At 52.3% G+C, this 14829-nt stretch overlaps 1 protein-coding gene across 4 annotated transcripts in view; it reads left to right on the forward strand.

Moving 5' to 3' along the window:
- Window positions 1-14829, forward strand: part of CDH22 (cadherin 22) — a 109410-nt gene that overhangs the window by 26920 nt on the left and 67661 nt on the right. For all 4 annotated transcript variants that reach the window (XR_012086072.2, XM_072996543.2, XM_072996541.2 and 1 more), the window contains exon 2: window positions 5076-5993. Coding sequence is in view for 3 of the 4 variants with exons in the window: in XM_072996543.2 (XP_072852644.2) it covers window positions 5751-5993 (243 nt within the window). In the remaining variant the exon portion in view is untranslated. The remainder of the gene's footprint in view (window positions 1-5075; window positions 5994-14829) is intronic.

A 14829-nucleotide genomic window follows, 5' to 3' on the forward strand; every position in this document is an offset into this window, starting at 1 on the left:
GGAGGGAATCCCTCTAGTTCCCCTCCTCCCCCCCCCCAGGATTCCTCCTCCCAGAGGGGGAGGGAAAGGCCCCCCCTCCCTTCCCCCTGAAATGGTGGCTGGAAGCGAGCGAAGGGGTGGCGGAAGCCCCGCTCGGTGGCTTCAGAGCCCCCCACCCCCCCACCCCCAAGGGAGGCGGGCTGGGAAGCCAGGCCCTCCTGGCGAAGGGCTCCTCTGCAGGGAAGCTGTGGCCCCACGTGGCCCTGCCGAGGCTCCCACGGGGGGGGGGCTTCGTTTGCAGGCTGGGGAGCCCTTTGGACCACGAGGTGTTCTGCTCAGCCTTCCCTTCTTAGGCAAGATCCGGGGGGGGGGGCTCGATCCGATCAGGTGGCGGTGGCGGCTTTCTCAGGAGACTGGCCTCGCCTTCCTAAGAGGTTCCTTAGAAAGGGGGGGGGAACGGAAATGTGTGGCTGAGTTTAAGAAGGGCGCAAAAACACATCCTTTTAGACCAGCACATGGTGTTTAACCTGCCCTGCTGCGCAGTTTTAAGCTGTATTCTTTGCCACTTGCAAGGTTTTGATGTCTTCCGGTGATTTCAGTGGTTTTTACTGTGAGCTCGGTTTTGCTTGATTTTATAGTTTCGTAGTGGCGTTTGCTTTTTTCCTCATGATACTGCACTGCCTCCCTATTAACACCCATTTCGCCAGAGTGCATAGATGCCACTGTGCTCTCTCTCTCTCTCTCGCCCCCCCCCCCGGTACGAGTTCAGCTGTGCTCAGAGAACAAGTTTGCTGTTAGTCCGTCTGGGCTGTTTTGATATTAGTGGGTGGTATTTTTGTTCATGATTTGTTTGCTTCCAGGCGTTAAACATAAAGATGACTAAAGAAACTGCATGTGTGGTCCTTGTACACTGTCCTAAGGCAAGGATTGGGGTTACCTCCCTTAGACCACTAAAAATTCACAAACTAAAGCTAGCCTTTGGTCCAGACTTCTGTCTAGCAGATTTGGGAGGAAAAATCAAATTGGCATCACTAGAGTGGAATTTAACCTATAACACCCTAAACGCCTTGGGCCAGAGTGGTCTGTCTCAAGGGCCGTGTCTCCCATGATGGGCCTGCCTGCGTGGGTGGGCGGGTGGGTTAAGACCATTAGGAGAGAGGCCTTTCTCTTGGTCCCACCACCTTCACAGGTGCGTCTGATGGGGACCTTCTCTGTGGCTGCTCCCAGAGACTCTGGAACTCCCTCCCACTGGAGACCCTACTGACCCCCCTCTTGGCTGTCCTTCCCCAAGCAGGAGAAGACCTTTATCTTGAAGCAGGCTTTCCCCCAGTGACTGGCTGAAGAGTGAGTGGGTTTTTTTTAAAAGGCCTGCTATTCCATTACTGCTTTGTATGTGTTTTTAGGGTTGCTTTTGTTTGTCATTTCTCAGAGTGGTATTTGTTTCATTGAATACTAAAAAGTATTTCTATACTTAGTGTTTTTAGTTTCAAATATTGTCTTTTAAGGATGTAAACTGCCAGGTCCTTTTTAAGGAGAAAGGTGGAGTAAAAATATAATAAACAAACAAATTTGAAACCAATACTCCTGGCTTGGTTTTGCATCTCGCCATGATTTCTGGAACGTTTTTGATTCTTCTGGGCACAGACCTCCAGTGCCCACCCCGGCTGGTACGGAGCAAAAGCGAGCAACTGTTAGTCATTGTTTGGTGGTTGAATGGAGGGATCTCCAGCCCTTGCTTTCAGTGTTTAGTTATACAGTATTAGGCATTCTTCTCTGACCGATTCACGGGCATTGTGTTGTCAATTAGGGTAAAGGTGAGGGAAAGAAAGAGGGTGCAAGACCAACGAGGTTCCTCATCTGACTGAGCAAAGACTTCCTACCTCAGGTCCTCCCGAGAGAGGTCCTCCCGCCCATGCGCCCCCCCCCCTCGGGAGCCCCTGCTGTTGACCTCAGACCTGTGGAGCACCTGCAGGTAAAGGAGCCCCAGCAAGCGTGTGGGGTTGCCCCATTTTGCCGTCTCTGAGCCCTCTGTCTTTGGCTGCCCTCTTAAACCCCCGGGGCTGCGAGCTGATGGAGGAGGGTCACCAAGGGGGGGGGCAAGGGGCCGTCCATCGACGGGGGTGGGGTCTTGGTCCAACTGTTTTGACCGCAGGGTGCTTGGATTTCTACAAGGTGTCTGAGGATCTGTGCAGGCACACATTTAGCCTATGTGAGGAATTGTAGCCACTGCCACCCCTGCCCGGCCCAAATGTTCAGCTCTGTGTGCTTGGAAGGAGGAGGGGTGGGCAGAAATAAGGCATTGTGGCTAAAGAAACTTCAGGGGTGCTGCAAAGCTGTGGCAGAGTTTTGAGGGAATCACACATTTTAGGGTTCACCCTTTGCAAAGCAGCAAGAGGTCTTGGTCTCAACCAGCTCTGTAAACACACACACACATACCCCCCCCCCCCGTTCTCTCTTGCTGAAAGGAGCCATTACGTGAGATAGTATTTGCCTGGATAATGCAATACACACCTGATAAAATAAGCACCAAAACATGTGCAAGGCTGCTCCCTTGAACAAAGACTCGGGAGGGAAGGAGAAGCGATGCACAGGGGGTCTGGCGCCATAGCAGAGGAACAAGCCGATAACATGTGGCCATGGAACAGCCCCCTGTGCCCCCCCCCAAGGCCGTAGCGGCCTGTGTTGCTGGCACGTTTCCTTATGTTCCCTGCTTCTCTGATGTACACGGATCAGCCGCATGGCCCACAGGTTGCCTGAAGAGATCCCGCTGGGGTCGGAGCTGCTGCGTGTCCTGGGGCTAACCCAAGGTTTACAGTTTTCAGGGAGGAGGCTCCGCGGGTTTGGGAATCAGGAAGCGGCTCCGGTCATTCCATCCCAGAAAGGGGGGGGGGGCTTAGCACTGGAAAGGTGCAGGAAAAAGGACGGTTAGTTTGTGTGTGTGTGTGTGTGGGGGGGGTTAAGGGTCGAAGCGTTTGGGCCTCAAAGAGACGTCGCCGGCAATGGGTTGGGGACTGGCTGTCTTACGTTTGTGGATATAAGACCTCAGCCGTGGATGAATCCTCTTGGATTTCTCTTTGGCGGGAGAAATGCGGAACAGAGAGGGCGTAGGGCAGCTCCAATAAAAAGCAAAAACTTTGGAGGGCTCTGTTTCCCCAGTTTCATGTACAGCAGTGGAATGGAAGAATCACAGAATCATGGAACTGTAGAACTGGAAGGGACCCCGCGGGTCATCAAGTCCAACCCCTTGAAGAAGCTGGGAATCCACTGGAAAAGCATCCCTGACAGACCTAAGTCAATGCAGCTGAGTACTGTATTGTGTTAGCTTTTTTTGCTGCTGCATCACACTCTTGACTCATGTTTGGCTCGTGGTCTCTTAAGAGCCCTTTTCACACATGCTGTGGTCAGGCCAGTCCACCCTATATTTCTTCATCTGGTTTTTCTTGCCTAGGGGCAACACTTTACATTTTTCCATGTTGAAACTCTTTTTGATAGTTTTGGCTCAGTTCTTCAGTCTTTTGCGGTTTCCATGAGGAGGTGGGCTCCTTCTTCCACGCTTCCTGGGAAGCCTTTGTGGGGCACTTTCCTCAAGCCCCAGGACTTCCTTGGTGCTCCCTCCCCACAAACGCACATGGCTTCTCCAGCTGCACCTCAGCTTTCCCCTGCATCGAGGGGCCTGTGCTCAGAGTGTGGAGACTGGGAGCACGGCCCAGGCTGCCCATGGAGAGGGTGGGTGAGACCTCACCAGGAGCAGGACCACCTGGGGGATGGTGCGGCCCTATAAACTGGAATGCTCTGGCAGGGGAATGAACCTCTGCCAAGGGATGGGTTTCAATAACATAAATGTAAGGTAAATGCAAAGGTTCCCCTTAACCTTTAGTCCAGTCGTGTCCGACTTTAGGGGGCAGTGTAGAGCCAGCTTGGAGACGGGGATGAGGACGTTTTGTCCGTAGACAGTTTCCGTGGTCACGTAGACACAGAATGGTGTGACCTTCCTACCAAGGTGGTGCTTATTTATCAACTTGCATTTGCATGCTTTTGAACTGCTAGGTTGGGAGGAGCTGGGACAAGGGACGGGAGCTCCCTCCGCTGCGTGGATTCGATCTTACAACGGCGGGTCTTCCGACCTTGCAGCACAGAGGCTTCTGTGGTTTAACCCGCAGCGCCACCACATCCCCTTGACAAATGTACCTGTGCGCAAACACACATAAGTGAAGTGACAGAAAGGTGAAGAAGGGCACCCCTCTTCTATGTCCCCACAACCCCCCAGGGCTTTCTTGTCTTCCGGGGAATGGCTCCCTGGTGTCTCCCTCAAGGCTGGCTTGTGTCTCATGTGTCCTGTGAGTTGGGGGGGCGCGCGCATGTGTGTGCGTGCTGGGAAACCACATGAAATGTTGGCCGGGGTGTTTGGGAATAGAACCCTGCTAATTAGTGAAGCTGGTGAGCAGAAGAAAGGAGCTAGACCTGATCTTCCCTAATTCTGTGTGATGAGCTTTTGCAGCCACAAAACCTCCTGGCATTGCCAGGCAGGGAAGCCAGGCATGGGCTGGTTGTCTTTGTGGAAAGGCTGCTGGGAACAGAGACCAGGGGCAGCCCGTGACTGGATTTACCTGCTGGCCCATGCCCAGATGGCAATGGTGGGCAGTGGGAGGGTTCCCTCCAGCGAGGCCCTTGGCTCATGCTTGTGCAGGCCCGAGGGTGGCGGCTGCTTCTCTTTGTCCTGGCAGCTCTCCTGCATTTATCTAGGCCTGTCGTGAGCCCAAGGGTTAGTTAGGGGCCAGAGGCAGAGGGTGGGTGGGTGCCATTAGGTGGCAGTGCCTGTGTGTGTGTGTGGGGGGGGGAACTGGGGTGGGTCTCCAGGGTGCCCTTTGTGTTGAGGTGGGGGCTTAAGGCAGCCATGCTTGGAACAGAAGCACCAGCCAGCAGCTGCTCGGGACCAAGCTGCAGGGAGGTCTCTGCCAGCTTTGGGATGAAATCATGGCTGTGATGCAGTGGTGTTCATTTCTCTCTCTCTCTCTCTCTCTCTCTCTCTCTCTCTCTCTCTCTCTGTGTGAGACACTTCCCGCCCTTCAAGCCGCTGACCTCTTTCTCTTTTCCAGGTTCCAGGAGGTGGATGCTGCCGCCCCGTGCCGGCCCCTTGGACTGGGCAGAGGATAGGAGGCATCGCCAGCTGCTTGGGAGGTGGTGCCCCCATGGATGGAGCCACAAAGCTTTTGTGGGTGCGAAGCTTGTGCGCCGCCTCCTGGTGAGCGACTCTGCCCCTTCCACCCTCAACTGACCGGGCTTTCGAATCTCAGCGAGTTCGTTGGACAAGGACCCTTTGGGTGACTCTGCCTGTCTCAAGACGGGGCTGACCGGGCTGGCCTGCCCCGGCGACGAGGCCAGGAAGAGGCGACTAATTCCGTATCCATGCCTCTCTCGGTTGGGGCCGAGGGGAAGCCATAGGAGTCTCTCCCGGGCGTCCCTTTGCCGCTGCTCCCTCGCATGCTGTGACGCTGACCAGAGGGGTGGGGGTGGGGAGGGGAGGGGAGGCCAACTTTCTTGCACCCCGGCTGGCCTGCAACTTGCTCGGCTCTGGATGGTCAACGCCACGAGGAATACATGGCCAGCTCAGCAGGTCGTCGGGCAGGCTGGCGGTGATCCTGGCCTGCTGGTTTCCTGAGGAGCGGAACTGTCGGAGGACGCGGAAACGGCTCCCCACGGATGGCTGACCCACGGCCGCAGAGGGTGGCTGCCCTTCCTCCCCCAAGGATGCCGGTGTCCCTTCTGTGGTGATGGCTTCGGACAGCACCTTGCGGGCCCTCCTGCTGCTGCTCCTCTGGGGGCCAGGCTGCCCCGTGGCCCCCCTGTCTGCACACATGGAACCTGGGGGGCCTAGGCTGGAGGAGCCGGGGGGCAGTGGGCTCCCTCCTCCTCCTCCTCCTCCGGGCAGTGGACGGGTGAAGCGCGGCTGGGTCTGGAACCAGTTCTTTGTGGTGGAGGAGTATACGGGCACAGAACCCCTGTACGTGGGGAAGGTAAAGTCCTGTGGGTCGGGCGAGTCGTCGCATCGCATGGGGCAGGGGGTGGGTTGCCAGGGCATATCTGGGCCTTCTCGAGGCAGGGTGGGTGGTCCGTCTGCAGCCATGGCTTGAATCCCGGGAGGCGTCGGGTTTGGCTTTCTCTGGACCAGCCCCTTCCCTGCACGCTCCCCTGGGAGCCCTTTACGTTCCCCCGTCCGAGTGGGGAAGGACCGTAGCTCAGTGGTGGGACAGTCTCTGCCCCCCCGGCCACTGGTGGTTCTAAAGAAAAGGAACGTTGACTGGACTGTTCTCCCCCCCTTCCCCTGAACCCATTTGCTTTGGGGGGGGGCAGATGCCATAGCAAGCCAGAGGTGGCAGCCTGTGATTCTGTCCTCACGGCCACCTTGTTCCTGGCCCTCTGGGACCTCTAAGGGAGGGCTCTCTTCTCTCCACCCCCCCCATGGACAACTCCCAGAATGCCCCAGTCAGTAGGGGGGCCCATCCAAAAAAAAGAGCATCTTCTTCTCTGAGTTTTGCATTTATTTTATTTTATTTTATTTTATTTTATTTTATTTTATTTGTACCTCGCCCATCTGGTCCTACGACCACTCTAGGCGACCACTCTAGGCATGCTGGGCCCAAGGAGAGCTTCCCTTCCTCCCCCAACCCTTCCCAGCCTATCTTAGCCCTTCCCAGTAACTCATCCTGCAGCTGTCTTCATGCCTGATGGCCGCATACAGTTTCCAGTGGCCCTGGTGGCCACCTAAGTCTGGAGGTGGCCATATTTGAAGGGAACCAGCAGTTTTGTCTCCTGGCCAAAAAGCATCTTCCACACAAAGTCCTAGAATCTTGGGGTCGGAAGGGGCCTCGAAGGCCATCCAGCCCAACCCGCTGCTCAAGGCAGGGATTCCTCTCAAAGCAGGCCCGGTGGGCGGGGGCCTCCATTTCTCCTGGATTCTGCGACTTTGCTTACCTCCAGGGCTGGATGCAAGCTATGAAAATACAGTGCACTGAAATATTGTGTGTACCAAAGCTGGAATGCACCATGCCAAGTGTGTGGCACCTCTGGCCCGGGGGGGGGGAGCCTTTAAGAGACCCTTGATCCGAGGGGCCCCTTTTCCCCGGGGCTAGAGGAATGCCGCCCGTCTTCCTCCCTTCTCCTCCACATGGGTTGGGAGGACTCCATGAGCTTTTTTACTTTTGCAAGACGATAGGCCGGTGGCTGCGTCCTGTAGCCCCCAGATCCTCTCAAGCCCCGTGGGCTGAGGAGACACACTCCTGAGGAGGAATCCGTGTCCTCCGCCCATGTGGCTCAGGAAGATCTCGGGGCTGGCTGTAAGGAAGGCCCTTCTCCTCTCAGGTTGTGGCTGGGTGAGGGAAGGAGGGTCTTTCTGTGCTCTTTGGGGTGGGGTGGCGTGGGGTGAGTGGGAATCGCCTTTTGCATCCTTCTGTAGGGGTTTTGGGAAGACCAGGGAGCAGAGCAAGGCTGAGGTGGGGCTGGGCTGGGCTGGGCTGGGGAGGTGGGCCCTCCTCTCTTTCCTACAGAAGCGGAGAGAGGCTGGGGGTGCGGTCCTTCCGCAAGGGGGCCTTGATATTACCCACAAAATTCTGTGCCAACAGGTCAGACACTCCTTGGGTGGGGTCGGGTGGGGTCGGGTAGGGGTCACAACACGATCACCTCCTTGGGACCTTTTAATCCCTTGTACGTACTAAGATGTGCTCCTTAAGGCCTCTAGGGAAGGTACCAACCTCAAAGGACCCCCCCGCCCCTCGATCCCGTGTCCTATTTTGGGGTTGCCCCTTCTATTCTGCTCCAAGCAGTTGCTGCTGCTGTTATTACTATTATTGCAGGTGTTGAGTGAAAGGACTTTTTATAAACTTTTACTTTATAACCTCCTGTCCTTTCCTCTGAGAAGATGTCGTGTCCGTTCATGGGGGTGAATTGCTGTCCATTGTGGTCTGCTTCACTTCCTCACAGTTACACATAGAATCAGTCATGGGAAGGGTTTGGTTTAGGGAAGATGAAGTATACATTCAGCATGCGGATGAAGTCAAAGAGGAGACTTAGCAGGAGTAACATTAATAGTACCCTGTTTCCCCCAAAATAAGACCTAACCTGAAAATAAGCCCTAGTATGATTTTTCAGGATGCTCATAATATAAACCCTACTCCAAAAATAAGCCCCAGTGAAGTGAAACTCTGCCCTCCACCCTTGTGCAGCAACCAGAAGATGACATGACTGTATTTGAATAAATGTACATCATTGTACTTGAAAGAAATAAAACATCCCCTGAAAATAAGCCCTAAGATGTTTTTGGAGCAAAAATTAATATAAGATCCTGCCTTATTTTGGGGGAAACACGGTAATGCTCATAAAAATGTACAAAGACAAACAGGCCACAAATCATACAATCTCTGGTATCTATATACAAATTCCAGGAGTATGGGAAACAAACAAGAGAACTGGAAATTTTAGTCCAGGAGGGCAAATATGACTTGATAGGAATAACTGAAACTTGGTGGGATGACTCCCGTGGCTGGGATACAGCAATTGAAGGCTATAGATTGTTCAAAAAGAACAGAGAGAATAGAAAGGGAGGTGGAGTTGCAGTATATGTTTAAAAAAACCTGCATAGAAATACAGGAGGAGGAGATTGGATGTCCCATTGAGAGCATCTGGATCAATCTAGTTGGGGCAAAAACCGAAAGGAACTTGGTAGTTGGAGTCTACTGCTGTACCGGCCGCCCAATCAAAGAGAAGAAGCAGATGAAACTTTTGAAAAACAAATTGCAAGGATTTCAAAGAGACACAATGTAGCAGTGATAGGAGATTTCAATTATCCAGATATATGCTGGGAGGCAAATTCTGCCAAGTCTGGCCCTTCCGAGAAAGAACTTCCTGGCTTGTGTGGCTGATAATTTTCTCCTACAAAAAGTGGAGAAAGAAACAAGAGGATTTGCTAGCCTTGACTTGATTTTGACCAACAGAGATGACTTGGTGGGGGGAGTGGCAGTAAGGGGAACTCTGGGCGAGAGTGACCATGTCCTTCTAGAATTCTTGATTTCAAAAGAAATGAAAGCAGAGGGTAGCCACACACTTCTGTTGGATTTTCAAAAAGCCAATTTTAATATTCTCAGAACAAGGATAAGTAAGGCCCCATGGCAGGAAATCCTAACAAGGAAAGGAGAAGGGTGGGGTATTCTTAAAAAAAAAAAAAACCACAAAAAACCTAAAGGCACAACTACAAACAATTCTAACAAGAAAAAAAGGTGGGAGGTGGCAAAAGAAGGCCAGCGTGGCTTCACAAAAAGCTCAGGAAGGACCTACAAACCAAGAAAGACATGTACAGGAAGTGGAAAGAAGGCCAGGCCACCAAGGATGAGTACAGAGAAGTAGCAAAGAAATGCAGGGATGGCATCGGGAGGACAAAAGCTGAGAATGAGCTGAGGTTAGCTAGGGACACTAAAAGGAATAAAAAAACATTCTTCAGGTATGTGAGTAGCAAAAGACAAACCAAAGACATCATGGTACAGCTCCACAATAGAGATGGAAAAATGATAACAGAGGACAAAGAAAAGACAGAAATGCTGAATTATCTTAGCTTGCTGTTTCCCCAAAGGACACATTATGACCCTCCAGAGAAATGTGAAGTGCAAGTGGAGGGGGCAGGATTGCAGCTGGAGACTGATAAACAAATAGTCAAGGAACATCTCACTACCTTGAACAAGTTCAGATGTTCAGGGCCACTGGATGAATTGCATCTGAGAGTACAGAATGAACTGGCTGGGCAATTCTTGGAACCACTATCCATTATTTTCTTGAAATCATGGGAAGGGTGCTAGATTATTAGAGGAGAGTTAATGTCCCCATCTTCAAAAAGGAGGAACCTGGGAACTGCAGACAAGTCAGCCTGACATTGATTCCAGGGAAAATTCTGGAACAGGTTATCAAGTGGTCACTATGCAAAGACACAGAAAACAATGCAGTAATAACTAGAAGCCAACATGGATTTGTCTAGAACAAATCCTGACAGACTAATCTGATCTCATTTTTTGATTGAGTAATTTTGATAGAGGGAATGCTCTAGACATAGTATATCTTGACTTTAGAAAACTTTTGACAAAGTGCCCCATGATATTCTGATTAGCAAGCTAACTAGGAGTGGGCTGGCTAGAACAACTTTTGAGTGGATACACCGTTGGCTACAAAATCATACTCAGAAGGTGATGGTTAATGGTCCCGTCTCAAACTGGGAGGAGATAAAAAGCAGGTTACCCCAGGGCTCAGTCTTGGCCCTGCTGCTCTTCAACATTTTTATTAATGACATGGATCAGGAGGTGCAGGGAATGCTAATCAGATTTACAGATGATACAAAATTGGGTCAAATAGCTAATACCCCAGAAAGCAGAAACTATATTCAAACTGATCTACATAGACTTAAGCATGAGTCTGAAAACAACAGAATGAAAATCAACAGGGATAAGTGCAAAGTACTGCACCTAGGAAAAAGAAACCAAACACACAGTTACAAGATGGTGAATACCTATCTCAGCAATACTATGAGTGAGAAGGATCTTGAAATCGTCATAGATCACAAGTTGAATATGAGCCACCAGTGTGATGTGGCTGCAAAAAGGGCAAATACTGTACTATTTTAGGCTGCATTAACAGAGGTATAGTCTCCAAATCCTGTGAGTTCCTCTCCATTTGGCACTGGTTAGTCCTCATCTTGAGTGCTCTGACCAGTTCTGGACACCGCACTTCAAGAAGGATGCCCCCAATCTGGAGCAAGTTCAAAGGAGTGCAACAAGGATGACCAGCAGTGGAAGGAAAGAGTGAAAAAAACTGGACATGTTTAACCTTGAGAAAAGAAGACTGAGGGGAGCTAAGATAGCATCTTCAAAGACTTGAAAGGTTGATATACAGAGGAGGGGCAGGATATGTTCTCAATCATTCCAGAGTTCAGGACACACAGCCATGGGCTCAAGTTGCAGGAAGCCAGATTTAGGCTGAATATCAGGAAAAACCTCCTATCTGTTAGAGCAGTACGACAGCGGAACCCATGACCTCGAGAGGAGGCATTCTAGAGAAACTTAGACGACTACCTGACAGATACTCTTTGAAAGGTATTCCTGCATTGAGTGGTGTGTGTGTGTGTGTGGACTCAATGATTCTATATAAAGCTTTAATAATAATTTTATATTATTATTGAGTGATGAAAATTCTAAATACCTTGGAATAACATCCTCCGCACAAAAGTTAAAGAACTGACAAAAAAAGAATATATCAAAAGTAGAAAACACACAGGAACGGTTAGCCATTCCTTTCTCCTAGGGTCGTCCTGGGACTCCTTGCCCAAGGCCCCCCAGGCTGGCTCTACTTCACAGGAGGTAAAAGTAAGGGGAATCCGATTCCCGACCTCCGGCTCCCCAGCCACAAAAGGCAGCCCCTCCCAGGCATCAAAGGGGTCTGAAAGCGTGGGTGGCGTCCAGTTATGGGAATGTATGTCTTGTGGAGAGATGCTGACCTGGCGGAAGTTCAGCGGTGCCACAAGAAAGAGGGATGATGATGGGTTGGCCAGGCTTTCAGTCAATGCCCAACTGGGCAGAGGTGGGTCCTTCCAAAACCTGCAGCGGCCCAGGGTGGGGCGGGTGCCCAGCTGCAGCGCCTGGTGGCCTGGGACTCTTGATTCCTCTCCAGCCAGAAGGCGGAGGTGGGGGTGGGGGGAGGAGGAAGGAACAAGTCTACTGAGCCCCCCCCCCCGCTCGTGCCTGACCCCAACGTCTGACCTCCTTTGGAGGGTCTTCTTGGCTGGGTGGAGATTGTTTCCGTTCAAGCTGAGCTTTTGGGGTTGGGGGCCTGCAATGTGCACCCATTCGTGCACATTCCCATTTGTTCTGGTGGCACTTCAGCCCCACCTTCCTCCTTCCGTGCGCAGCCACCATGCAGTGCGGTTCCAGTTAATTCACAGCTCCCCTAGGGAGTGACTCCAAGCATCATCGGGCCTTGGTGGATTCCAGAGGTAGCCTAGCAACAGCCTCGTCTCCAGGCGGAACTCAGGAACCTAAAACTAACCCCATTCACGGTCCCTTTCCATGCCTGCCGCTCGCTCACTCGCTCGCGCGGCAGCTGCCGGCCCTGAGACAATGGCCAGCCTGCGCAGAAGGCCACATGCTCCCAGGGAGCCCCTGAGCCCAGGCCAGCGGGCAGCGAGGCATCCCTCCTTGGCCAGGCGCTGCCCCTTCCTCTCCTGGCCGGGGGGGCGGCGGCGCTGGACCCCCCCACACACACACCTGGACCCCCTGCCTAGGGCCTGGGCCAAGGGCTGCCACTCCAACCAAAGGAAGGCCGATAGGGACCAAGAACATTTCCATACAATGTGGGTACTTGAGCTAATCCTTTTTCTGCAATTTCCCTCGAGGCCCCTGTCAGTTTGATGTGGATTTTCATGGTTAAAATAAGAAGAGGAAGAATTATGGGGTCAGCATAAGTTACAAACTTGTGCCTGTGGACAGATCTATTTTAGATAGAGGAGGGGATTAAAGGGGAGAAAACAGATTTAATTAAGTTGCTAATATTTAAAGGAAATTGATGAACTTGGGCTTTATGAGAGGGAGCAAACACCAAAGCGCCTTCATTAAGGGCACGTTTTTATTTGATTTCCTTTCTCCCTCCATCCCAGAGTCGTTTTTTATTTGTGTATCTGTGCCTTCTGTTTAATCGTTTTAATAAGGAAAATGCACCTCTGCTCGCATTTAATTTTGATTTAATTAGTCGGAGGTAATTAATGGCCTCGTAAAATCCCGGATTTCTAGCCCTTTAGGGCAAGGAAACAATTTCCTTTTTTAACAAACAGAGCAGATGAAAGGTTTTCGCCTCTTTCCCCAAACCCTCCTCTCTTTCGCCAGGCATGTGCCTCTTTGTCAGAGCGGATGGGAGGGGGAACAGGGTGCCTACCCCCCCCCGCCCCACAACCGGGACCACCAGGGCAGGGGGGGGCTTTTCTTTCACAGCGGTCAGTGGCCTCCCTCCGCCCTTCCTTTCCGCCCCATAGGAAGCAGCTGCTTCTGCCCAAGGAGCTCCAGGGTGGGGAGGGAAGGACGGGCCAGAGGAGGTGGGAAAGAGGAAGCCGGTGGAGTTGGGCTCCCGTGAGAAAGTGGAGGAAGGGGTGAGGCCCCCCGGATTGTCTTGCAGGCCCACGGTTCGGTCCTTGCCCTAGGGACCTGGAGCAGCAGGAATTAATGGTGGAGAGGGATGAGGTTCTAGTTGTGGATGCATTTCAGTAGCGCCCGCTCTCTCTCTCTCTCTCTCTCTCTGATAGAGTCGTAGATCTAATGCTTCTTGATGTCAGCAAAGGCTTTTCACAAGGTCCTTCATGACTTCCCTGTGGTATCCACCACCTTGGTGCGATGTGGACTCACTGAGGCCACGGCTAGCTGGATGTGAGCAACCCAAGAGTGTTTACCAGTGGCTCATCATCATCCTGGACAGGAGTGGCAAGTGTGTGTGTGTGTGTGTGGGTGGGTGTTGCATGCGTATGCATGTATGCGCGTGCCACGGGGTTCTGTCACAGGCCCAGTGTTGCCCAGTATCTTTCGAATGGCTCGGATGAGGGTGTGGAGGTTTCAGTTTTCAGATGACACAAAACTGAGAGAAATAGTTAATTTAGAGCAGTGGTCCCAAACCTTGGGCCTCCAGATGTTCCTGGAGTTCTACTCCCAGAAATCCTGGCCAGCAGAGGTGGGGGTGAAGGCTTCTGGGAGTTGTAGCCCAAGAGCATCTGGAGGCCCAAGGTTGGGGACCCCTGATTTAGAGGACACAAATCAGAAGTCAAAATGGCCTTAGCAGGTTGTAGAACTTGGCTTCAGAAAACAGAATGAGTTTCAGCAGGGACAAATGTGAGATACTACACATAGGAAGGAAAAATCAGTGGCACAGATATACGTAAGGTGGCCGGGAAGGGGCTGTGAAAAGGATCCAGGTCAAGCTAAACACCGGTCCGTAGTGTGTGACGTGGAGGCCAGAGAGGCGGACGAGATGTCCAGATCTAGGAAAGGAATAATGCTGCAATCTGCTGTGGTCACCTGGAGTCCTGTGTCCAGTTCTGGTCCTCCCAGAGGAAGAAGGACACGGGTGGGTTGGAGCCTGTCCAGAGAAGGGCAAGTGGGTGATAAAAGGTCTGCAATCCAAGCCCTTGGAAGAACAGTCGAGAGGATCGGACCGCCTTGAGAAGGGAAGGCTGAGCTTGACGGAGTGGCCATTTCCCAGTTTTTGAAGAGGGGTCATGGGGGTGTGTGTGGGGGTGTGTGAGGGAGCAAGCTCTGCCTTTTCTGGAGCTCTAGAGGGACACGTGGATCCAGGACTGGCTTGGGCTGGAGCTCTTTGGCCTTTGGAGAGGCCCCTGCCCGGGTCGCTTTAGCTCTAGGCTTCCTGCTTCAGGGCCCCTGGGAGACAGGCTAGATGAGCTTTGGATCATCTTCCAGTGTTACGTTTCATGATTCTGTGGTTTCTACACCTTGCTTCCTAGCCCGTCCTGGTGCAAAATTCCCCAGGCTTTTCTCGGTCTGATGCTTTTGTCCCGTGTGAGCTTTTTTTTTTAGCACTCAGAGGGGATGGGGTTGGGGTTGGGGTGTAAACGTAGGCTGTGGGGCAGCGCAGCACTCCCTGGACCAGGCAGGAGGTGCGCAGGACTCCTGGATGCCCTCTGTCGCCCCATTGCCAGTCTCCTGCCAGCTCCATGGGACTGTTTCCAACTTCTGCTCCATGGCTTCCCTAGAGAGAGGTCCAGGACTCCAGAGCGTTGGCTGCTTCTCGTCTTTAATCCCATGGTGGGTGGACCACAGGCTTCGA

The sequence above is a fragment of the Pogona vitticeps genome, chromosome 4, assembly GCF_051106095.1.
Source record: "Pogona vitticeps strain Pit_001003342236 chromosome 4, PviZW2.1, whole genome shotgun sequence".
In the NCBI taxonomy this organism is placed as follows: Eukaryota; Metazoa; Chordata; class Lepidosauria; order Squamata; family Agamidae; genus Pogona; species Pogona vitticeps.